Source organism: Hemitrygon akajei, chromosome 18 (genome assembly GCF_048418815.1).
Source record: "Hemitrygon akajei chromosome 18, sHemAka1.3, whole genome shotgun sequence".
In the NCBI taxonomy this organism is placed as follows: Eukaryota; Metazoa; Chordata; class Chondrichthyes; order Myliobatiformes; family Dasyatidae; genus Hemitrygon; species Hemitrygon akajei.
In genome coordinates, this window is record NC_133141.1 from 48,984,410 (window position 1) to 49,011,090 (window position 26,681).

Sequence of the window (26,681 nt, forward strand, 5' to 3'; positions counted from 1 at the left end):
GCACTTTCAACAAACTTAGTAAGGAGTCTTTACTGTTTTTTGGTGGGTCAGGAGAGGGTTGGTTGAAAGAGACATGGAGTTGGCTTAAATATTTTTGCTCAAGGACAAGCATCCTGAAATAAATCCCGATGACTTGGCAAGGTCTGCAGAACTGTGGTTGCCATGACAAGCCAATTAGTATGCCATGCACAAAACAGCTGAATTACTGCATCTCTAAGGCTTCCTGTTTAGATTAGAGCAGGTTATCTGCTTGGGTGTGGAATAAATGAGCTTACCAAAGAAAAGCAATATATCTAAAATCATATAGTGACAAACAGAGGGTACTGAGACTCAGTAATAATAAAATACAACTGAGTGGGGAAAACATAAAAACAATAGCAGTTCAAAACAGAAACACATTGCTCATGGGAAACCAGATTATTTGCACCCAAATAGATTTTGGTTATTATGGTTAAAATTTAAAATAATCTTTAATTGCCTTTGAAGAAGTTATAAGCTCATTCCTTAAACTTCAAAACTATTTTGCATCATTTTTGGCCACAAGACTGACAACTTCAAAGTTGACAATTTTATTGAAAGTTACTAAAAAATTAAAATTTAAAAAAAAGCAGCTAATATTTTGTCTAATCCAATAAGCTATGGTTTAAATATTTTGCTTAATTGTATTTTACTTTATTAACCATAAAAATCTTTTGTCTAAAATATTATGATTTTTTAAAATTCTAATTGTTTTACATTTTATTTTGTACATAGCTTGCCTTTTTGCAAGGTTCCACTTATTTCCTTCAACCTCTGACAACTGAATGATTATACATTGTTTCATTTTAATTATGAAAGAATTTGGAAGGAATCTGGTTTTATTTTAGGCATCTTTAAAATCACAGTGCCACTGGTATTAAAACTACAGCTAGTCTCAACTGATGGTTAAACGTCCTTTGAATTTAAAACAAAAAATGGTTATCAAATTAAATACGGAATGGAATATTATGAATATGGAATAGTAACAGATTATTGGTTTCATGCAGTGTTTAAGTACTAAGAAAGGGAAATTAACTTCTGCAGTACTACACTGTTAACAGGAAATGTTACTCCCTAAAGCACTGCACTGAAAACTCCACGATGCACAGCAGTAATTCCGACAAAGCCTTCAAATCAGACATCTTTAACTTCAGTAAAATATTGAGAAAAGGGGAGGCACTACAGATTGTCAGTGTGCTGACATAATTTTAAATATGATTATCAACATAGCAGTCCTAAATATTATTGCTCCTTCATGCTACAGTGTTGTATCTTGAATTATTACACAAGGGTCTCAACAGTATATTTTAAGCCAAAAAACACAACCATCCATTTAACATGCTAAACATAACTGCAGTGAATTTAAATGAGAGAAGCTGGATTAACAAACTGTTTTAAACTGCTAAAGCTGTGCTGGCAGCATTAAGCTGCTTAAGTTTCCACTGCTAAAAATATCACAATATTCTTAGCTTTGGCATACCTCAGAAAGCAGTATGATATCACATAGCTATCTAGTGCTGACAAATAACCAGCCCGAGCTGAATAAACAGGTCCCTGAAATAACCACTTGCAAACAAATTAAGGTTAGCACCATTTAACAATTGTACTAATGACAAATTCTTGAAAAATTATGGCCATACTGAAAAATTAATTTCTTGTGATAGCCTTTAAAAGTAAATCTATCAATACTTGCAATGAAGTTACTACAACTTAAGTTATAACTTACTTCAAAAACTAGCATTTCATTACCACATTTCTGATTGATTTGTCATTTCTAATTATTATGTCATTCACGATATAACATATATGGTAAAAAAAAAGAAAGCACCACTGTTAGTGCTGTCTGATTTAATGTTATTATTTGAAATATTTTGCAGATACTGACGTTAACTACCAATAAGATAAATCATCCTGCTTACCTGAGGTTGGCATTGTGTGTATCCGATTTTGTGGCAACAGTTCGAGGGGCTGCTCTCGTCCAGATACACCATCTGAGGAAAAACACGATTCAGTTTCATATATAGTCTGTAACATCTTTTTCAGGCGAGGCACTGTGGGCTTCAGTAACATGGCAAAGTCATCAAACACAATAGTTTTGAGATCTTCTTTACAATTATTAAAACTTCTAAGCTGGTGAGTATAGTTTTATCCACTAAATGTTGCTGCTGGAAGCAGGACATAAAAAACCCCAGATTCTTTTTAACATAGTCAAGCCTGGTGAAATGCACAGTGGAACAAACATCCTAATTAACATTGAGATTTTCAGCCGTTATAGCAAATGGTCATCTTCCTTTGAGCAAGGGATGCATGCAACCATCGTGGCTAGATAGGGAAAGCCTTTTACCAAAAAAGAACCTTAAGAGTACTGACAGATGCTATTCAGTTTGAAAATATTAATCCTCTCACTGTCAATGATCGCATGCAACCATACAAGCTACCTAAGTAATGAAAGCTGGCACATTTACATACAAGTTAACAATAATACAGCCTGAAGCAGACTGAAATAGAATGATAGGAGGGGTCAGCTATAAATAGGTCATGCATGCTCACGGAACAAGGAACATGCATACAAACACAGGCAACCAATCAGCTATGATAAAATAGTGTTTTCAAACTCGTGCACACTTTTAACATGAACATTATTATCAAGAGTAACTTAATTTTCTGTGCATTGCTTAAATACAATAACATTAATTTACAAAAAGCATTAAAATAACATTAAAATACAAAAAGCTATACAGAAGCTACAACATAACAAAAGAAACTCTAATGTAATTTAAAATGTGCTTAAATGTTCATTTGATTACTTGTCCAAACATCCGTATATAAATAATAGTTCTTCTGGATCCCACAATTACAGTAAAGCTTTCTGAAGAGACTAGTATATATGTCGACCCTAACAGTAACTATTTCCTTTGGAGCTGTAGAGGGGTGAAGAGGGGCAAGAAAAATGTCTTCATACTTGAAGTGTTAAACTTCAACAGTGTGGCAATTTAAAACAAATTGGAAGACTACAGGGCTTTGATAAAAGTAAACAACTGCTGAACCCACTAGAGGATTATATTGTTTTTCCAGAAGTCCTGAATTAACACATTTAACCATTAACCTATAATGGGGTTAGTGCACCTTCTAAACATGCTGCTGAGAATTCCAAATTCCAATACTTGTATTTATCCATTTGATTTTGTTAACTTTATCTGTTTAAAATTCAAGAACAGTTCATAAATCCCAAGCAAAACTTGTATTTACTCTATGCTTTTTGACGAATACAATGAAGAAAAAAGGTAAATACGGAAGATGAAATGTATGCACATTATTGCTCTTCCAACTAAATCATATTTGCAATACTTTCATATTTTGCAATATTTCTGTCATTGACCATACAACTAGTAATCTGACTGCATATATATAGACTATTTAAAATTAACAAAGTATACAACCAAACAGAACACTGATTGCAAATTTGAGGCACATTCACCAAAGGGCAGCTTTGTAATGCATGATCACCTGTCCTCAATTTGTTTTGAAGAGTGCATCCTTAACTAGTTAGTGCATAGCTTGGGTATTAATATTATACCTATAGATCTGTCTAAAGCACACTTAAGTGCAAAAGAATGTATCATGCACTGATAGTAAGATCACTGGAAGAACACAATACTCCAGCCTCTCAAACTGTAGCTGCTTATCTACATTGTCAGCTGCTTCTATCTCTAAATATTATAGCAAGTTGACATCAGACAAAAAATGTTTCTGTAGTCATTTGAGTTTTGCATTCTTCATGTTATAAGCACACTCTCTCTGATGCAAAATACATACCAACAGCAACACAGGCACGCTGTTGTGAAAGTGCACCTGACTACATACAATGCAGAAGTACGAAGTGCCTCCTCCACAAGTATCTATCTTACATAACAGTGATTCCACTAATTAGAGTGGGTAGTTTCAGGTTGAACTATAAAAAGCTCAAGAATATTTTCAAGTGGAAAAATACTGCAAAAGTATTGTTGAAGAACTTGTATAAACAGTGTAATAAGTGCCTTCTGGCAACACGTGGATGACATGGATCCAATTATTTTCGTCAGTCTTACACCCACGCTAAACTACAAATAGCCACAGTAAATGCCTCTTCTGCAGGCGAAATTGTATATAGCTTTATTCCCTGTTATTAACACCTTCTTGCACAGTCCTGTTGTGTTTACTAAAAAGCTCTGAGAATTAAAGCATCACTGCTGTGATGTTTAAGTCCCCTGTCCTTTAAAAATTAAAATGTTTTCCAAAGAACATTGGGGCTTTTATTTAACTGCACTGTAGTCGTCTCTAAATCAAAACAAAAATCTTGCACATATCCCAAAATTGAAATAAATATTGATACACAAACAATAACTCCAGGACCATTTTGCACCCTTTCAAGGTTGAAACAGTGTTGATGATAACTCATGAATTGACAATATCATTTGTTTAATCAACCCAAAAGTACATAATAGTCTGCAATAAAATATAAATTATGAAGTATTCAAAATCCAATACATAAAATAAAAAATGTCTAACTCACATCTTATGAAAAGAACTGAACAATCATTTGAAATGCTCCACTGAAAACTGTGGGGATTAAGATAACATCAAATTATGTTGTGTGTTGTGAAAATGAGTGAATAGTTGTACCGATTTTTATTCTGCATTGTATGATACTGTTCTTCAGTGATAAATATACGGTTTTGAAAACCTGAAATGAAGTACTAGGAAAAAATCTTATTTATTTTAAATCAGAAGGAATATATAATGATAGCTAGGATTCTCTATCTAAAATGACAGCATCATATTCCCGAATTTTCCCAAGTTTTGACTCCATTGTGCTTATATTTACAAGCCAGGTCTTTAACAGCAATACATTCCGGAATATTATTCACTCCACCTCACTCACTGCCAAATTATGATGCTGTTTCTGGTTACAAATCCATCCCAATGAAGAAAATATCATAAGTTTATTTGGCCCTTGTAACCAATGAGATGTCAATTGAGGCACGCCCAAGTATTTCTCAGAGTATCTCATTTCATTAAGAACCCTGTGATGATGATTTGTGCATAAACTATAAGAGGGCCACATTAAGTTTAACTTCCTTTTTCCAAAAACTATATACTAAATGAGGATTATGTAAGAAAGTCGATTTTTCTTGACCATCAATCAACTTAAAGCTAAGATAAAATGGGCAGAAGTTTAGCAGATATATAGAGATCTTGAAGCTTTTTTTTAAACCACTGATGCTGTTCAACTATTAAAATGACTTTAACACTCACCATCTATTTTGCCACTGCTTCTTCATCATCCTCTTCTTAACCTAATTGTAAATGTCAAATTTCTTCCCCAATTCTCAAACTCTAACTTTAACCTACCTAAGAGACCTCATCCCCGTGAATGGATAACCATCCAAAGACTTTCCTAACATGCATGCCAACATTGTAAATCTTCATTAAAATATTGCTTATTTTCATTACTTGATTGCTATGATATTCATAGTGCCACGTAATGGTGAAAAAAATAGAAAATTCCAGAAATGGTGCAGACCCAAAACATTGATAGTTTCTCTTTCCACAGATGTTGCCTAACCTGCTGTTTTTCTAACATTGTTTGCTTTTGTTGCAGATTTCAAAGTTCAAAGTAAATTTTATTATCAGAGTGCATACATGTCACCACATACAACCCTGAGATTATTTTTCCTGATATACTCAGCAAATCTATAGAACAGTAACTGTACACAAGATCAATGAAGGAGCAAGAGCATGGAAGACAACAAACTGTGCAAATAGAAATATAAATAAATATTAATAAATAACAAGGCACGAAATAACAAGATGAAGAGTTCTTAAAGTGAGATCATTGGTTGTGGGAACACCAGAAATAGAATGTTTAGTTATCCTCTTTTGTTCAAGAGCCTGATGGTTAAGGAGTAGTAACTGTTCTTGAACCTGGTGGTCTGAGATTTCCAGCGTTAACAGTTTTAAAAAAATATTCTTCATATTAGTAAAAGCTTTCACACGAGTGCAGGCACAAAAAGAAGGAAGATTAGAACAATGTGTGTAAATGCTGATGAGGCACCTCATTACATTTTGGAGCTCAACACTGCATCTGAGGTATTTTCTTAACTTCACTTAATGGAACATATCTGTACAGCAGGGAGGACCTCCTTCCAGTATAATTTGAAGTGAATATCAACTACACTGCAGTTAAGGTGCTAATTATTTCTACTGGATGTTGCTAAATTCTACAAATACTTGACCTGTTTGGAATTCTATTACTGTAAGTTGCTGAAATGAAAAAGCACTGCACCTTTATTCTCTTCAATCACTTTTTAGTGGGCTAGAGATATTGCAAACAGTTGCATATTTGGAGGCGAAAGTGAGTAGGGCCTTTTGGAACTTTTCTCCAATGGCAAAGTGCCTGTAAAAAATGAGGTTTAAACGGAGTTGACACTGTGTGGGTGGGCCAGTGACAGAGCAGAGAGCACGAGGTTTTGGTTCAAAAAGTTTTGGTGAGAAGAGGCAGCGGCTTAAGGTAAATTTCTTTATCTGTCTACTAGTGCATAGCTAGTGCAGTGAGAATGCATATAGGGTCAGTGGGGTGTTCTTCATGTCAGGTGTGAGAGGCTGTGGGAGACCTCCAGTCTCCCTGGTATCTACACCTCTGTGAAACGCATCCCATTACAGGTCCTTATGGGTCGTCTTAGTGACTGGAGCTACAACTGGATGACCTGCAGCTCATATGAGAGAAAGAGGAGGTTACAGATAAGAGCTACAGGGAGTCAGTCACACCTTAGGAGCAGGAGGCAAGTAGAATGGGGGTAGAAATTGTTCTGTGTCCAGAAAGGATCTCTGACACAATATGTAGACAGGCCAACTAGAGGAGAAGTCACACTGGATCTGGTGATAGGCAATGAACTAGGTAAGGTGTCAGATCTCTCAGTGAGTGAGCATTTTGGAGACAGTGATCACAACATCCCAACTTTTACCTTAGTCTTGGAGAAGGAAAGGAGCAGATGATATGGAAAAGTATTTAATTGGGGGAGGAGGAATTATGATGCTATTAGGCAGGAACTTGCAAGCAGAAATTGGGAATGTATGTACTCAGGAAAATGCACAACAGAAGTCTGGAGGTTGTTTAGGGAACACTTGCTTGCTGTTCTGGATAAATATGTCATATTAATCCAGGGAAAGGATGGTACGGTGAAGAAACCACAGTTGACAAGAGAGGTGGAACCTTTAGTCAAGAAGAAGAACAAAGCTTACTTAAGGTTTAGGAAAAAAGAATCATACAGGGCTCTAGAAAGTAGCCAAGGAGAAGCTGAAGAATGGACTGAGAGCTGGAAGGGTGCACGAGAAGTCCTTGGCAAGGAGATTTAAGGAAAACCTCAAGATGTTCTACATGCATGCTAACAAGGGGATGACTAGACTGAGGGTAGGACCAATCAGGGATGGAACAGGAAAAGTGCCTGGAGTTGGAGGAGGCAAATATGAGAATTTGAAGAAGCATACTCTGATTAGGGATAGTCAACAATGCCTTTGTGAGGGGCAGGTATTGCCTCACAAGCCAGATTAAATTCTTTGAGGACATGACAAAACACATTTGTGAAGGTCGAGCAGTGGATGTGACGTCCATGGATTTTACTACGGCATTTGATAAGGTTCCCCATGGTATGTTCATTCAGAACATCAGGAGGCATGGGCTCCAGGGAAGTTTGGCTGTGTTAATTCAGAATTGGCTTGCCCATAGAAGGCAGATGGAGCGAATTCTGCCTGGAGACTGATGACCAATAGTGTCTTACATAAGGAAGTGGAGGGGTAGGATAGTAAGTTTGCAGATAACACAAGGTTGGTGGAGTTGTGGATAGTGTAAAAGATTGTTGTAAGTTACAACAGGACATTGACAGGATGCAGAGCTGGGCTGAACAGTGGCAGGTTGAGTACAACTCAGAGAAGTGTGAAATAATTCACTTTGGAAGGTCGCATTTGATAGCAGAATAGAGTTAATGGCAGAATTCTTAGGGTTTAAGAACGGAAGGATCTTGGGGTCCATGTTCATAGATCCCACAAAGTTGCCACACAAATTGATTGGGTTGTTAAAGGGTATTATGTTGGTCTTCATTAGTAGGGAGATTGAGTTCAAGAGTCATGAGGTAATGTTGCAGTTCTATAAAACCCCGGTTATACAACACTTAGAATATTCATGTTCAGTTCAGTCACCTCATTTATAGGAAGGATGTGGAAACTTTAGAAGAGAGTTCAGAGGAGATAATTTACCTGGTTGCTGCCTGAATTAGAAAGCATGTCTCATGAGGATAGGTTGTACAAGCTAGGGCTTTTCTCTTTGAAGTGGAGGGGGATAAGTAGTGACTAGCTTAGCATTTCCAGCTTTTCTGCTTCTACTTTAAACCCTGAATTTTACTATTCATACTGCCTTAACCATATATAGTGTTCGCATCATTTTTATGTAAAAGAATGTCACCCATCTTCTAGATTCACCGCAAACTATCAAGGTTTGATCTTAACTTGCTGATCAATTAAACAAATTTACAACAGACAGATCAAGTGTGTTAGGATGTGTTGAGAATTAAAATAATTCTTTATAACAATAATTCTTTCATGACATATTAATTTCAGTTTGAACTATTTAAATTGCAGCAGAATATTTCCCAGTAATACCTTTGATTTCTTCTCAATTCTCATTGCCATACACAATTCCTGTGAAATCAGTTTACAAGAGTTCCACAAAGCTGTTTAATTTCTGTAGTTGTGTGCACACTGCATCCCCAGTGGAGGTATAGTGAAAAAGTAACTAATTCCAGTTGCTGTATAAACAGCTATGTTGCAATAAAGTAACTTCTCAAAGATAAACAGATGAAACATCAGAAGTTTATCAACTACACAATTATCTCTATTCTTGCAACAAAGTTTGAAAAAAATCTGCTGACTGAAATATTTACAAGAGCACATTCTTTCAACTGTGCAAATATATCACTTTTAAACTAACCCCTTGGGTCAAAAAATCCAACTTTAAAAAAAATATAGTAACATGATTATATTTTCCAATAAAAGCAGCAACTTGCATACAGCACTTACGTTACACAAATATATTCCGAAGAGATAAACTTCAAGTCATAGGATTGCAAGTTTGATGGATAAACAATTTCTGCAGAAGGACTTTACAGCCAGAAATGGAAGATTTAGGAAAGGAATCCTAGTTAGTGCAATCACATATCTCAAAGTGAAAAACTCTAGAGTGATTAGAAATGAACATATTTTTCCACACAAGGCTTATTGACATGTTGGCATATACTGTAATTTTGACAAGTATTAAATTTATATGATAATTTAGAATTATATCTCTTCTAGCATGGACTTATGCAAGTATGGCAAACATTTTAATATCTAGGAACATGAAACTACCTTGCAAACAATTTGACATCACAATGATAATCCCTAAATGCTAAACATTGTGCACTACCTCAGGCCCTGCCAAAAAAATGAGTGAACATATTATCTCAATGCTAAGTTTCAAATGCAAAAAAAATGAGATAAAGATTTTCCAGTCACAAATTCAAAATATTCTTACAATGAATTTCATTGAAAGAAATCTCACTATTAGCAATATGCACATGATGATCTTTATGTTTCTTCAGTGATATTCACCAAATGGATACACATGAGTAAGACCTTGTGGAGTATCCCAGCTCAACACAAGCCAGGATACATATATGGAAATGAAAATAAAAAATACTGGAAAGCAAAACCAGCAGCATCTGTGGAAAAAGGGGAAGTTTCAAGTCAAGGGCCTCAATGCAAGCTGGGATAAATTAAATAAATTTCAAGATTACTTCATAAAAACATCAGAAATGATAGAGGGAGCAGGCTTTCTAGCTCTTTAAGATTGCTCTACTATTCAGAGAACAGTAGAAAATATACTTAGAGAAGGACTTGTGCTACAGCCTATAAAACAAGAGATTGAGATATAGGAAGACAGAATAATCCAATAACTCATTTTGGCCAGCACTGACAATGCTTGGGTGAATGGATTCTTTCTGTGCCATATGATTTTACAATTACTGTCCAATTTTAGAATTACTAAAACTTACATGAGAGCAATATGGAAAACAATAAATGATAATATATTAGTTTAAAATTTAACATGACTTATCACTGACTTAAGGCTGAATAGAATGAAAACTACACATTACTATACACAGAAATACACAGCCTGCAAGGGATCAGAATAAAATCTGATTACTGTCAATGATTAATCTCCATACTCTGCCAGAAATAATGCTAGGAATGCAAACAAAGCATCCCTTTCAAATGCAATTAGTGTGCAGGATGTTAATCTACAACAAAGAAATTCAAAATATGATTCACACAAAATGTGCACTCTCAAAAACATGAGAGTTAAAAAAATCTAGATACTGGAAATCCAAATTTAAAAAAGGAAATTCTTGAAAATCTCAGTACAGACAGCACAAAAGATCACCCTTCACAATTTCCACCAGTTTTAATAAGATTCCAGCACCAGACACATATAACTCTTTCAGCATTTTAAAGGGTTCTCTCCCTGGTTCGGACATCCATTACGACCAACCTAGCTTATGACACCTTCCCATGCAATTAAAGGATTTGCAAATACTTTGATATCTTCCCTACCAGATTCATGTACCCAACAATCTTTTCAGGCAAAGCAGCAATTTGTTTGCAATTCTTCTAATCTAGTTTATTGTATTTGGGGTTCACAATGTGATTTCCTCTACACTGGAGAAACCGGAGAGTGGGTGAATGCTTTGCCTCTATTCAGCCAGTAGATATGGCCCTCAGCTTTTGACTGCCCGTCACTTTACTTCTCACTGCACTCCCACAATGACTTGCATTGGACTGCATTCTCTGTTTCTTCACAAATGCTGCTTGACCAGCTGAGTTCTTCCAGCAATTTATTTCTTGCTCTAGATTCCAGCATCTGCTCTTTTTTCCCCTCAAGATGGCACCAAGCTGCGTTCTCCATCAAGATCGTGACTCAAGAGTTAGTTGTTTTTTTTAGTTCATAGGGATAGTCTTGGGACAGAAGGGGAAGACAGAGGTCAGATTAGGGATTAGGGACAGGGCTAATAAGGAGTTACAGGTCAGACCGCTGCTCCGAGTTCAAAGTCCAGGGACATGGACAGGTGACGAAGGACATCTGTTGTCCAGACTTCTGCTCCATGCTTGAAGGCCAGTGATGTGGACAGATGAGGAAGGACATCCATGGATGTCCGGCTTTCCCAATCAGTGTGCTCCAGGATCGGGTGTCTATGTCAGGAGGCATTAGGGCCAGTCAGTTAGTGTGCCCACAGTTTGAGACTGGAATTCGGGTTCCTGTCATCGCCTGGTACAGGGGTCGATACTGAAGATCGGAGCTCAAAGGTCAAAGTGTGAAAGTTGAAGCCAAATGGCCAAAGCCTGGAGACCTGTCCTGGAGCTGGAGGAGTGTGTGCTTGCGCATGAGAGGGAGGAAAGGGGCTTTTTTTTGCTTTTGTTTTGTTGCTTATTGTGTTCTGCTTTGTTGTGTTAAGCTGAGCTTTGTGGGTGTCAGAATGTAAGGTGAAAATTGTGGACTGCCTCTAGCACATCCTTAAGTTGTATTGGTTGTCAATGCAAAAAGACATTTCATTCTGTTTTGATGTGCATATGATAAATAAATCTATATCTGAATCTCGTGTCTCCGTATTGACTTCATATCGTACTCGTATCTTCTGGTTCCACACATAGATTATTACCCGTTCCCCAGTTACCCAACATTTGGTGTCACCCAGAGACATCTTCTTTGTCCAATTTATCTCTCCCCCACATCTGGTGTAATTTAAAAACTTCTCCCCTTGCTAGTTTGTACAAAGAATCTCAAATCTGAAGCATTACCTCTTACTTCTCTGTCCACAACTGCTGACTGACCTGCTCACTGTTTCCAGCATTTTATACTTGTATCTCAAAAAACTCATGGAAAGGAATTTTAGCTAGGATTGCAGAAGGAAGAGAACAAATTCAGGAAACACAAGCACTCAAATAATATTATTTGCTTCAAGTAAACTAATTAAAACACATTACCAAATAAACCTCATTCTCCATGATCAACTTGCCACTGACCTGCTAATCCAAAACATCAAAGACAGTTTACAGTATTGTGCAAAATGGTTGAATGAACTGATCTGACCCAGTCTACTTGTTTGCTTTAAAATGTTGTGTTGAATTTATCAAGATGTTAACTAAATCAACAAAAAATATCTTTGAAGCAAATTTACTGACAAAAGGTTTGTTGGCAGAAGGTTTATGCATCACTGAAAGAAATGTAAATTTCATTTATTTCCAAACACTGATCGCCAAAAAACTCAAGTCCTATCACATGATTTGGCAATCACTAAAACTTATCCAAAATGGGGACCCGGCAGTTTTCAAATCTAAACATTTGTTAAAATGAGTTAAAGTTAATTTCAAAGAAAGAAACTAACCAAGCAATTTCAGTGAAGCAGCATGCTTAAATTCATAAATATTGTATAAAAATGATAACATATTTACCAGATGAGACAACAGCTATGGAAAATGAAACAGTTAATATTTCAGACCAATCTTCTGTCAAAACTGGTGAAAGCTTACTTAGGCTTAAAATAAGTGTCAAACCAACAAAAAGGTGTAGTGGTGGTGAGGGGAAGAAAAGGCAAAAATCTATGTCTGTTACAAGATGGAACACAGGAATAACTAAATAGTAAAGGAAAAAAAGTCAAAGCAAAATGGAATACTAATTCAGCAGTAAACACACAAATAACAAGTACAAGAATGGAAAGAGCAAAACCATCACCGACATCTGATGAACAAAAAATTAGCAATGGCTGTGATATGAAACTGCTTTATACTGAGTTGAAAACTTTGCAAAGAACCTAACTGAAACTGAAGAAATGCTAAAATTTAAGTTTAGCTTTGATGGAAAAGAAATAGCTAATGCTGGAAATACTTAGCAGCTTAGGCTTTATTATGAGGAGAGATTGAGTTACTGATGAACCTTCATCAGAACTGACAATAAGGACCTACAAATTTTAAAATACAAAGAATAAGGTTTGTGATAGAGAAAACCACATCATGAGCCTCAAATATTGTACACCAAACTGAAAGCAGTGTATGCAAATCGCTAGTTCAAGGGGTTTCAGGGGGTGGAGCTTAGGTGATAATTGCACCTAATGGCGACACTTTTGCTTGCATCTTTGGAAACAGCTCTAACCCTGACCTGGAGTTACACACTGATCTTGATTCTTTGCAGGAATGGGACCTGCTCTCGGGGTCTCACGACTGGCCGCTATTCAACATACCAAGGACGTGGCCTAGATGACTAGCTCGCCTTCAGGTTTCTGGGATTTTGAGGCTCTGGAAGCTGGCGGACTCGAGTTTCGTGCCTCCGCAGGAAATTGGTGTGTCGTGGAAGATGATGGAAGATCAAAAGCAGCAAGCTGGCTGCTGGCTGTGTGCCCAAAGAACTCAGTTCTTTGGGCACACAGCTCAGAAAAAGTGATGCAACAGACTTCTAACATCATAAATCAGCAAGTTGTTTGTTATGTCTCCCCTCCTGCTGTGAAATGGGGATACCTCTATTTCCCTTATTAGGGAGAGAGACAGAGCCTGTGATATGTGGAATTACTAGGTGAACGAGTAGTCTTTGGGACAGCCCCAGTATGTGTCTTTATTGAAGCTTTGCTGCATGCTTGAGCGTTCGGTGGAGGGTGCAGATGCTTTTTTGCTGGTGGGGAGGGGGGTCATCACTTTGCTGCTGCTTATGTGTGGGAGGGGAGCTGGGGAGGGTCTTTGGGGTTCTAACATTTAACTGTCATTTATTCTTTGGGGCACTCCTCTGTTTTCATGAATGGTTATGAAGAAAAAAAACCCCAAGTTACTTCTCAGAATGGAGAGGAGAGATGAGGTGAGGGAAATGTTATGACATAGTCAAGAGCAGAGCATCCCTGTTAAATGGGCAACAGATTGCAGATATTTTGATGAGTTGAAATAATCTGCTATAGTGCTCCAAGCTCTGGCTGAATTATTCTTTGAAGCTTTTATAAGCAAATGAGATTGCACATAGAGAGAAGCATTACGATTTCATATGGAACAAAGGTCGCAAAATAGTAGATCACAATGTGAATAGCTATCGGTTTCAGGTTGACTCCGATGAGATGGTGAAATGAATTGATACATGGCACATGGAGTTCATCACTTGGGGATAATTAAAATGGAAAGGCTGCAAACTATAAATGACACTTTTTTTAAACAAATATGGATGAGACACCTTTAATGTCACAGAACACTAACCCTTATAGGCTGCTGCATAATCTGAAAAAGCATATGGATCAGTTGGATTTGTCAACAAAATGAAACATAGAAGAAAGAAATCATATTTAAGTTTCATAATTCCCATGAGGCGGCGTGGCACGGCAGCAGCGGCCTTTCAGACCTGGTGTTACTTTAATTTAATTTTCTATTTTAAGTTTGATACACAATTTTTGATTAGGGCACATGGATAACAGAGTAGCTATCTACCATCGCCAGATACTACTACAATATAGAGATCGCCCAAAAACAAACCTTCACAAAGATCTGCTGGCTGAATTACGCGACGTTGGCTTGCTGAGGGGAACGGCCCTACATTCCTCGGACTTGCCTGATGCTGGTAGCCGGAGATAGAGACGTCGAAAGCGATGTGCGAAGAAGTAGAAGCGAGGCAAACCAGCAGGGGTCCGTGCCAGGCTAAAAGCAAACCCTAGCTGGCCGGCTCTCCCTTCCATTCTGCTCTCCAATGTCCGCTCCCTGGACAATAAAATGGACTATGGCCGACTCCAACATAATACTCGGCGGGAGTACAGAGTTTGCTCCGCGTATGTCTTCACAGAGACATGGCTCACTGATGGGATTTCGGACATTGCCATCCAGCTAGACGGGTTAGCTTTGTTTCGTGCGGACAGAGATGCAGCTCTCTCCGGTAAGACTCGCGGTGGCGGTGTCTGTGTTTACATCAACACGGAATGGTGTAAGAACTCTGTGCTGGTTTCCGGACACTGCTCATCGTTAGTGGAGTTTGTGGCAGTTTGATGCGGACCATTTTATTTGCCATGGGAATTCACCTCTGTCCTTATATTCGGTGTCTACATTCCCCTCAGCGCTAATGCTAAGGAGGTGCTCTATGAACTGTATTAGCTATTAGCGAACTGCAGAACGCACACCCTGATGGACTGTTTATTGTCGCCGGTGATTTTAACCATGCGAACCTTAAGTCAGTGCTCCCCAAATTCCATCAGTATGTGGACTTTGCAACGAGGAGGGAGAACGTGTTGGACCTGGTTTACACAAACATCCCAAACGCGTACCGGGCAGAGCCCCGCCCCCACCTCGGATACTCAGACCACATCTCTGTTATGCTAATCCCAGCATACAGACCGCTCGTCAGGCGCTCCAGACCAGTTCAGAAGCAGGTGAAAACCTGGCCAGCAGGAGCCATCTCTGCTCTTCAAGACTGCTTTGAGCACACTGACTAGCACATGTTCAGGGAGGCTGCAACCGATGGCAACTCTACCAACTTAGAGGAGTACACAGCATCAGTGACCAGCTACATCAGCAAGTGCATTGATGATGTTACTCTGTCCAAGACCATCACTATACGTGCTAACCAGAAGCCATGGATGACCGCAGAGGTGCGTGCGCTGCTGAGGTCCCGTGACTCCGCCTTCAGAGCAGGCGACAAGGCAGCTCTAACAACAGCAAGGGCCAAACTGTCCCGAGCCATCAGAGAGGCAAAGCATGCACACGCCCAGCTAATCCACAGTCACTTCCAGGACAGCGGTGACACGCGGTGCATGTGGAAGGGCATCCAGGACATCACCAATTACAAGACAACATCACCTGACTGTGCAGGTGATGCCTCCCTCCCAAATGCGCTGAATAACTTCTATGCCCAGTTTGAGGCGGAAAATGATGTGGCAGCGAGTAAGTCCACCCCTCCTACAAATGACCAGGTGCTGTGTCTCTCTGTGGCCGACGTGAGAAGAACCCTGTGCAGGGTCAACACACGGAAGGCTGCTGGACCAGACAACATCCCTGGTAGAGTGCTCAGAGGATGTGCAGACCAGCTAGCAGATGTTCTCACTGACATCTTCAACATCTCCCTGAGCAGCGCCACCATTCCAACGTGCTTCAAGGCCGCCACCATTGTCCCCGTGCCGAAGAGGCCTTCAGTGTCCTGCCTCAATGACTACCGTCCCGTTGCACTCTCATCCATCATCATGAAGTGTTTCGAGAGGCTCGTCATGAGGCATATCAAGACCCTGCTGCCCCCCTCACTGGACCCCCTGCAGTTTGCGTACCGTCCCAACCGCTCAACAGATGACGCCATTGCCACCACCCTCCACCTGGACAAAAAAGACACATACGTTCGGATGCTGTTCATAGACTTCAGTTCAGCATTCAACACAATCATCCCTCAGAAACTGATTGGAAAGCTGAGCCTACTGGGCCTGATCACCTCCCTCTGCAAATGGATCCTAGACTTCCTGACTGGGAGACCTCAGTCAGTCCGGATCGGGAGCAGCATCTCCAACATCATCACACTGAGCACAGGGGCTCCCCAGGGTTGCGTGCTCAGTCTCGAACCATATCATCAAGTTCAGTGATGACACAACCGTGGTGGGTCTCATCAGCAAGAACGAGTCAGCTTACAGAGAGGAGGTGCAGCGGCTAACGGACTGGTGCAGAGCCAACAACCTGTCTCTTAATGTGAACAAAACAAAAGAGATGGTTGTCAACTTCAGGAGGGCACGGAGCGACCACTCCCCGCTGAACATCAACAGCTCCTCGGTAGAGATCGTAAAGAGCACCAAATTTCTTGGTGTTCACCTGACGGAGAATCTCACCTGGTCCCTCAACACCAGCTCCATAGCAAAGAAAGCCCAGCAGCGTCTCTACTTTTTGCGAAGGCTGAGGAAAGTCCATCTCCCACCCCCCATCCTCATCACATTCTACAGGGGTTGTATTGAGAGCATCCTGAGCAGCTGCATCACTGCCTGGTTTGGAAATTGCACCATCTCGGATCACAAGACCCTGCAGCTTGATAGTGAGGTCAGCTGAGAAGATCATCGGGGTCTCTCTTCCTGCCATCATGGACATTTACACTACACGCTGCATCCGCAAAGGAAACAGCATTATGAAGGACCCCATGCACCCCGATACAATCTCTTCTCCCTCCTGCCGCCTGGGAAAAGGCTCCGAAGCATTCGGGCTCTCACGACCAGATGATGTAACAGTTTCTTCCCCCAAGCTATCAGACTCCTCAATACCCAAAGCCTGGACTGACACCTTGCCCTACTGTCCTGTTTATTATTTATTGTAATGCCTGCACTGTTTTTGTGCACTTTATGCAGTCCAGTGTAGGTCTGTAGTCTAGTGTAGCTTTCTCTGTGTTGTTTTTTTTTTACGTAGTTCAGTCTAGTTTTTGTTCTGTGTTATGTAACACCATGTTCCTTGAAAAACGTTGTCTCATTTTTACTAAGCACCGTACCAGCAGTTATGGTCGAAATAACAATAAAAGTTGACTTGACTTGATAACTCACATATAACTAAAGAACTTTTGGTACTAAACATTTCAAAATATACAAATGATCTGGAAAGCATACAAAAGGAGATTCTGTTGTCAGAGATAAATAATGTTTTAAAAAAAGAGGCAGAAAAATTCCTGATTGCTCCTGTTGGAACAGAGAAGACCTAACAGAGGTTTGAGGATTGAAAGATTTTGAGAAATTAGGAAAATAAAAGAATTATCTCCCATATCAGGGCTTAAATTCAAATGGTTATGAAATCAAGATCAACGGCAAAATATCCATGGGAAAAGATGGGTCACATGACCCCTTCTGTGCTCATTTCTACAATGTAATGAACTACAACTACATCTATTTTATCTGGAGGCATTTCAGACATTCAACTCCTTACAGCAAAGCCTTTGCCAATTAAGCCTCAACCAATGCTCATTACTGCCACATTTTGCAGTGCCTAATTACCTTGCCAAACTTACTTTTTAAAAAATGTTTCTTCATTGTATATATGATTTTTTGTGTGTTTAATCACTGGGCAGCAGTGAACCATCTGATTGGCCTATCAGAGTTCTCTTTGGGAACCGGTTGACTTGATCAGCATTTCTGATCTGGCTATTGTTCATGATTGCACTTAATTAAAAAAAACATTTGCCTCACCCATCTAACTACCTAACTTTCGCTACCTCTGTATAGTTAACTTTTTCCAGATCTAACAACATGTTATGAATTTGGGGGGAAAAAAAAGACAAAAATCACTCCATTGATGTTGTCTGAACCACTGAGTATTTTAGACTTCTACTGCTTTCAGACTTCCAGTAGCTGCAGTATTTTTCTGTTTTTCCTTTTCGCAACTTGTGGCACATCAGGCAGCATTTTTTGCTGTTTCTGTAGTATATGACTTTTTTTTAAATGAGGCTGAAATGCTAGCTCAACACTCAACCCAGCATGGATGGAAAGCATGCAAGGAGCCAGCTGGATTCAAAATCGGGACCATTTGCCTTAAAGTCCGGTGCTGATGCCTCTATACCATGGCCATCTAAGTATTTTGATATTGTGTAAATAACATTTCTTGGCTTTTGAAATTTATTCTAAACATTTGCCTGAATTTTGTGGCAGTTACGCGTTTATCAGCACAAGAGCCAGTAAATTTCCAGATGAATCACTGAAAATCTTGACAGCTTCGACAGAGGCAAAAGTTGGGGAGTGGGGCTTTGCCAGTAGCTAAAGAGGTGGGGAAAAGCTTTACTGTTGCTTATGCTTGCCCACCAACAACACCTCACATTTGTTGAAATCCTGCTACTTGTCAGGGCTTCATCATTTGATTCCAGCCCTCGTTAGGGACAGCAAGAAAGGCAAGTTTGGGTAAACAGGAACATAGGCAGCAAGTACAATCAATAAAGTCCAAGTTATTAAAATCACCTAACAAGTCATTCAGAATCGATAACTTGTAAGTCAGATAGGAGAGGGAACTTATTCTTTGGAACATTTTATTATTTTATCAATTATTCATATGTGGTCCTGACTGTACAAATAATTGCCCGTGGCAATGATCAACATCTTACTCTTAAGCATGCACTTGAAGTTAAGGAGGACTCACTTCTACTCCATTTCTGAGGACCAGAGGATACCCGTGCACAAATTCTTTGAACTTTGGTGGGGGTGGGAGATGTGGTGTTGACCACTGCATGCTTAGCTACTCAGCAAGACAAAGGAAGCCTCAAAGTTAGCTTGTGTACATGGCACACATCAAGCACATAGGCAATGAACATAGAGTTCATATGTGCACACAGGCATGCATACAGATGGACATAATACATGATTTTATCTTTCCTATATCATGCACCATCAGTCTCTTCCAGTTCTCATACTGTTAACTGCCTCCCACCGTCTACTCTCTTTCTCTATGACCTACCATCAGCTCAGCCAAAATAGTGGAGAGGAGGGAAAGTGGTAAGGGAATAAGCACTATGCCAATGTCTGGAAGGGAACTATTTCGACCCTCCAACTTCCAGTCACTCACTTTCTCCAACTACTGCTCTTTGGTAACTGCAAAGATAATTTCTGATTGCCAAATCACTGTCCCTGCAAAGTCTAGTCTCAGCAGCCATACTATCCAAAGCCTATGGTCAATCCCTGAACACTTGACATGCTTCATTCTTGCAGAAAATCTCCACAGAATGCAAGGCTGATGCTGACTGCTGCTTGATGCCAATAGATAGTGGCCTTCATGTGCTCTGAGGTGGGCTGTTAGACCCAAGCACGAGACTTCCTACTGATTGTGGTAATTTACCCTTTCAGAACAGGCACATCTTGCTTGACTATCATCAATACTGAGCATATAAAACCACCTGAAACTCATGGGGCCTCCATCTCCTATGCCCTTTAAACCCAAAGCTGCTGCATTTTGCCTCAGGACTTTAAATCCCCCAGCCTGGTATTATCTGTGCTGTTAAAACTCACAGGGCCTCCTTCACACAAGTTATCCTGAAAATGATGAGGCTTCTCTTTCTCCTGCTGCATTTGTATACTGGCATATAGACAGTTCAGACACCTGACAGGCAGAAACTCCATTTCTAAGCTGTGAGATGCAAATGACTGTATATCAAAACTGGCAGCCTGGCCCACCAGGATTTTACATAACAGGAGTATATAAACTTCAGGTTGAGTATGACTACAAACATAAAAAAGCCATTTAATGATGCAATGGGTGAGACAAACAAGAATTCAGATTGTTCTTTAGAATAACAATCATTGGATCTTTTAAACCATTTGGAGTCATACAGCACAGAAATGGGCCCTTTGGCCCAACTGGTCCAAGCAAACCAAGATGCCCAAGCAAGCTAGTCCGATTTTCACATAACTTTCTAAACTTTTCCTATACATATACCTGTCCAACTATCTTTTTAAAGGTGTTATTTTATCTGCCTCAACCACCTCCTCTAGCAGCTTATTCTACATATACCACCTAGTGTATTTTTAAAAAGTTGCCCCTCAGGTTCTTATTAAATCTCACCTTGAACCTATGCCCTCTAGTTGATGATTCCCCGACTCTTGGGGGCAAAGACTGACTCTATTCACCTATCATTGCCACTCATGACTTTAGACACCTCTTTAAGATCATCTCATAGGTTCCTATGCTCTAAGAGAAAAAACAAAGCTCTAGTTCCTCCCTATAACTCAATCCCTTTGTCCTGGCATTAAGATAATCCTTGTAATTATCTGCACTCTTTCCAGTTCAATAATATCTGTCCTATAAATCTCAGAGTCATCATGCTACATCATAAATTTGTACAAACTGACACATCTTGTAATGTAACCCAAGATGTTTCAGCTTAAACGGTCCACGAAAAAAAATCTCTTCATGAGCATGCAAATCTTCCACCATGAAGCACAAACAAACTGTGAGAATGAAAGATCAAAGAATTAGAAAAAAATAATGAAAATAGGTGTAAAATTCTGAGATCCATTTTTAAAATTAATTTTACAGGATGTAGGCATCAACAGCAAGGCAAGCATTTATTCCCCATCCCTAGCTGCCCTTGAGAAGGTGGTGATGAGCTGGTTTCTTGAACCGCTGCAGTCCCTGAGATGTATGTACACCTGCAGTGCTGTTAGGGAGAGAATTCCTGTGGAATTAGAGAACCATTATAATCCTTGACATACAAATTCATCCTTACTCTACAATTAAAATCCACCACCAAAATATTATGAATATATAGAAAAATCCTACAGTTATAGCAGCAGATTACAGTTTACAGATTACAGAAGGGAGCAATCATTTTATTCATTCAATAGTTAACTTTAGATTTTAAAATGATTCAAGATCATGATTAAGGGTATCAAAACTACATTAATTATCTTTCCAGAATTTCATTTTCCTTTTTAAAAAAAAGTATTTATAAGCCTACATACAGGAATGTTTTATAAGAGAACTTCAGTGAACTAGCCTGTTATCATTAGATCACCATTAATTGACTGAATAAAGAACATGTAATATAATCCCTTTGGAACATGCCTTTATTCCTCATTTCAAAATGTAACTAAAGATTTTGTTTTCAACAAATTACTTAATTTCATAAGGTAACGCTCACACTGAAGTGCAATATGAACAACATAAAATTATGTTTTCCACCCCAATTCAGCAGTAAAAACAGAAATACTAAGTATTTTTTTAAATGATAGGTGATTGGGAAACCCTGATTGTTAAGGGGTCACAACACCCACCTTGCACACAACATCAGTAAGACCAGGAACTGATTGTGGACTTCAGGAAGGAGATGTTTGGAGAACACACACCAGTCCTCATTGAGGGATGAGTAGTGAAAAGGATGAGCAGTTTAAAGCTCCTGAGTTCAACATCTCTGAGGGTCTATCCTGGTCCCAATACTTAGTTGTTTATTTATTAAGATGTAACGCAGAATAGACCTTTCCGGCCCTTCGAGTCACGCCGCCGAGCAATCTACCTGATTTTTAATCCTTGCCTAACCGTGAGCCAGATTGAAAAGGCCAGGTTGCCAAGGCCCAAGGCAAAGTGTGAGCCAGTTCAGATTGCTGCTCCATGGTGTTTACTGGGCTCCATCACGCGCAGAACTATGGGACTCTCTTGCAGACTTCAGTTCAGAAACACTATTTGCTTGCGGTTACCTTTCGCATGATGTTTTTTTTCTGCTGCACACTGGGTGTTCGACAGTCTTTTTTAATGGGTTATTTTATTATTTTATTTTTTATGAGTTCTCTTTTATAGGCATGATGTGATTTTTATTCTCTGCACTTTGAGTGTTAGTCTTTATGTGCGTGTGTGCATGCACAAACTCCTTATAGGGAGCAGTGGGAATTGAATCCAGGTTGTCTGTTCTGTAAAGCATTGTGCTAACCACTGCGCCACCGTGCCGCAATAACAAAGAAGCTATGCCAGCAACTATTTCCATTATAAGTCTGAGCAGATTTGGTATGTTACCAAGGATTCTAGCAAATTTAACTGGTTGCACCACCTTCTGATATGGAGGCACCAATACACAGGATCGGAAAAAGCTGCTGAGTAGGCTACGGTCAATTATGGATAACTCTGAACATCCTCTACATAGCACCATCCAGAGACAGAGAAGCAGTTTCAGCGACAGGTTACTATCGATGCAATGCTTCTCAGACAGAATGAAGAGGTCAATACTCCCCAATGCCATTAGGCTTTACAATTCTACCGCCAGGACTTAAGAACTTTTTAAAAGCTATTATTAATGCTTTTTGAGATAGTGATTTAGATGCATATCATATTTTTACTGAGTTAAGTATTGTATGTAATTAGTTTTGCTACAACAAGTGTATGGGACATTGGAAAAAAAGTTGAATTTCCCCATGGGGATGAATAAAGTATCTATCTATCTATCTATCTAAATCAGTCAGCTCCATCATGGGCACTAGCCTCCCATCATGGAAAACATCTTCAAAAGTCATGCCTCAAGAAGTCATCCATCATGAAGGATCATCACCATCCAGGACATGTCCTCTTCTCATTACTACCATCAGGGAGGAGATACCAGAGCCTGAAGACACACACTTTAAAACAGCTTCTTCCCCTCTGCCATCAGGTTTAGAATGGTCCATGAACCCATAAACACTATGCACTATATTGCTCTCTTTTTGCACTACCTATTTGTTTTATATTTCTTACTGTAACCAATAATATGGTTTTATTATGTACTGCACTGTACTGCTGCTGCAGACCAACAAATTCCACGACATATGTCAGTGATAATAAATCTGATTCTGATGTCCATGTACGCAAATTACTAAAAGTTCATGTGCAAATGCAGCAGCAGGCAGTCAAAGGCAAATGGTACATACTGCAAAGGCAAATTTCAACCCCCGTCCCCCAGCTAACAAGCATCACCTATCACCTTCTAGTTTGTACTCCTTCCCCTCCCCCACCTTCTTATTCTGGCTTCTTTCCCCTTCCGTTCCAGTCCTGATGAAGGGTTTGGCCCAAAACGTCGACTGTTTATTCATATCCACAGATGCTGCCAGCCTTGCTGAGTTCCTCCGGTATTTTGTGTGTGTTGCTTTAGATTTCCAACATCTGCAGAATCTCGTGTTTATGATAAGGCAGCCTGCATTGCTAGTTTTGATGACAAAAGTAAAACTGTTATACTACAATTATATAGAGAATTGGAGAGAATATACCTGGAGTACTGTGTACAATTTTGCTCTGCTTACTTAAAGACATATATACTATAAAAGGGGTGTGCAGCAAAGACTCATCCAGTTTGTTCTTGCAATGGCAAACCAGTCATCAGAGACTGAAAATAGCAAGCCTTTATCAGCAGTTGCCAGGTTACGTTAAGAGTTCATAATCCCAACAGTTTGCAAGTTGGAAATGAACAAATAGTGTATGGGAGAGGACCAGAGAAACAGCTGTGATGGGAAAGCAAGCAGGCGCAGCAAAAGAGGCTGCCAGCCGGCTCAGCGACACAGTGAGTGAGTCTGCTGAATCCTCCCTGATATGTTCAGCTCTACCCAACCTCTAATTGCTGTGGGAGAGGGTTAGAGAAAGAAGGCATTTCGAACTGCCCCGCTCCCACCTAGCAGAAGTGTCTTGCAAATCCATCCTCATACAGCCCACTAGTTTTCCAATTGCTTGACTGTATGTATGGGCTATCCATAAATCAGGTATTCAACACCTGTGGTTGACCTGTTTTCTCTAGAGTTTATCTAACTGAAAGAAAACACAAAATTGTTAGAGTGTTAGAGGAAGAATTTATCTCATGGTTAAGGAATCTAGAACTAGGGGTCACAGTCTCAAAATAAGAGGCTGGATATTTAGGACAGAAATGAGGAGGAATTTCTTCACTCACAAGATGTTTAATAATTGAAATGATCTACTCCCGGAGAGCTGTGGATACTCGTCACTGGTTGCATTCAAGACAGCGATTGAAAGTTTTCCAGATATTCAGGAGTAAGCCAAGAAAATGGCATTGAGGAAGATGATCAGCCATGATCCAGTTGAATGAAGGAGCAAGCTCAAGGAGTCAACTAGCCTACTTCTTACATTTATATTCTCTCATTTCCACAATTTTATTATGACAGTACTGATTAATTAGATTTCACGATCAAAATTTAGAAGTTATAAAACAGACTACCTGCAGGAAAATTGGTTTATAATTATGTCACCTGGTGGTAATTCATCACAGAAATTCAAAGGAAATGCTTTTCCAATCCAACACTGTAAACCGGATTTCTACCCAATGCATACTGCATGTGGTTTAGGGTTTTAGACAAGGATTAATTTACAAAATTGCTTAAAACATTTTGCAATTATATATTTGGTAACACATCTCTTATTAATTAAGCTACATAAACCTGTATATTTACCAATGTTTCATTAACTCTAGGAGAACTTGCACAATTAAACAAAAGTTTGTTCATCTTTATGAACACCCAAAGAACTTCATGCAATTCAAGTACAGAACAACATTCCATCACAGTGATATCACTGTTTCTAACATAAATAACATTAAAATTCAAGGGTATTGCCCAGAGGATGACACAGCGATATCACTGTTTCTAACATAAATAACATTAAAATTCAAGGGTATTGCCCAGAGGATGAAAAAAATCAATACCACAAATTAGATTCTAGTATGTGCATGAGAACACTAATTATAATAAGAATATTTTGAAACTAATCAAGCTCTCCTTTTAAAAAGTTTTTTTTGCACAAGCTATTTTTATAGTGTGTACTCTTGTAGCTGACGTGGTAGAGCTATTTTTAAATGAGAACAGGCGGACAGCCATGACTTGTTTGCACAGTTGATCCCTCAGAGTTAATGTCAAGGACTCCATTAGGCAACAAACAGCAAAATCATGTGCCAGTATTACTAGGCATAAAAAAAAGTTTGAACATTTCTGTTCCAATTAACCTGTTCAGATTGTCAGACAAGACAAAACATTTTTTTAAATAATAACCAGGAACAACAGTTTGCTTGTTTAATAAGTTGACAGATGGCTTCTTTTTCATTTTCAGGATGTGGAAGCTGCTGACAAAGAAAGCATTTATCGTTCATCCCTATGTAAAACAGCGATGCTGGACCTTCCTCCACTGTATTAGGATTGCACAATGAGTAGTTTCTTTGGTCATACAATAAGGCAATTAAGTTTTAACCACATTACCACAATAATTTTAATTCAAAGATCATTGCACAGAAAGGTAATTGACAGCACGACCATTACCTCACTGCCAAAATCTCTTATTTTCAGCAGTAGACTTACCCAAAACAATGAATGACAAACAAATTTGTTCTGGAATAGTATACATCTAATAGGTCAGTTTGCCCAAGTACAATTGGGCAGGTACTGGATGTCAAATGTGCTATTTTATATTTGGCAGAACAGGTCATACTGCAACATCTCTGATTGATTTTGACGTCACTGTTCAGAATATGGAAGCCATTCAGCCCTTTAAGTCTGCTCTCCATTAGGTCATAGCACACATCCCCAAGTTCGATATATATATCTTCTTTAACTAGATATTGTTACCAATAAATTTGAACAGTTCATGTTTCTTTTGCTGGCTATATCGTTGAAACTACCAGAAGAGGTGTTCTAGTTAATGAACTAAAAAGCAGAGACACAAGCTCAAAGCCCACAGGAACTAGGAATTCATATTCAGTTAATTTTGTTGGCTAGAATTTGAAAAAAAGTTATTCTCAATAATGAAAACCATTAAATTATTAGACTTATGAAGAAAAAATAATCTCCTTTAAGGAACAAAAATCCACTGCTTTTACTGTACATGTGATTTCAGACTCATGGTAATGTTCTTGACTGCCCTCTCACAACAATCGTAGAGCCCTGCAGGTGATTGTTAATACTGTAAATGTACTGCAACCATCTTTAGACACAAGTGCTTATGGCTGAACCTTGTCAATTTCATCCAGTCTTCAGCCAATTCAACTTACTTCCATACAATATCAAGTACCAACCAAAAACAAAAGATTTAAAAAAGACAATGGGGCCAGAAATCTCTGCAGTTGCACTGCAACAGATTTA

General features: G+C 39.0%; 1 protein-coding gene across 15 annotated transcripts in view; it reads right to left on the reverse strand.

Annotated features, from left to right (window-relative positions):
- The window catches only part of hdac5 (histone deacetylase 5), a 321,402-nt gene that overhangs the window by 148,291 nt on the left and 146,430 nt on the right, over window positions 1–26,681 (reverse strand). For 9 of the 15 annotated variants that reach the window (XM_073071644.1, XM_073071647.1, XM_073071643.1 and 6 more), the window contains one exon: window positions 1,938–2,009. In XM_073071644.1, the coding sequence (XP_072927745.1) occupies window positions 1,938–2,009 (72 nt within the window). Of the gene's footprint in view, window positions 1–1,937; window positions 2,403–2,424; window positions 2,447–26,681 lie in introns of those variants that run through there. The other 6 variants (XR_012102062.1, XM_073071636.1, XM_073071639.1 and 3 more) reach the window with 2 other exon arrangements.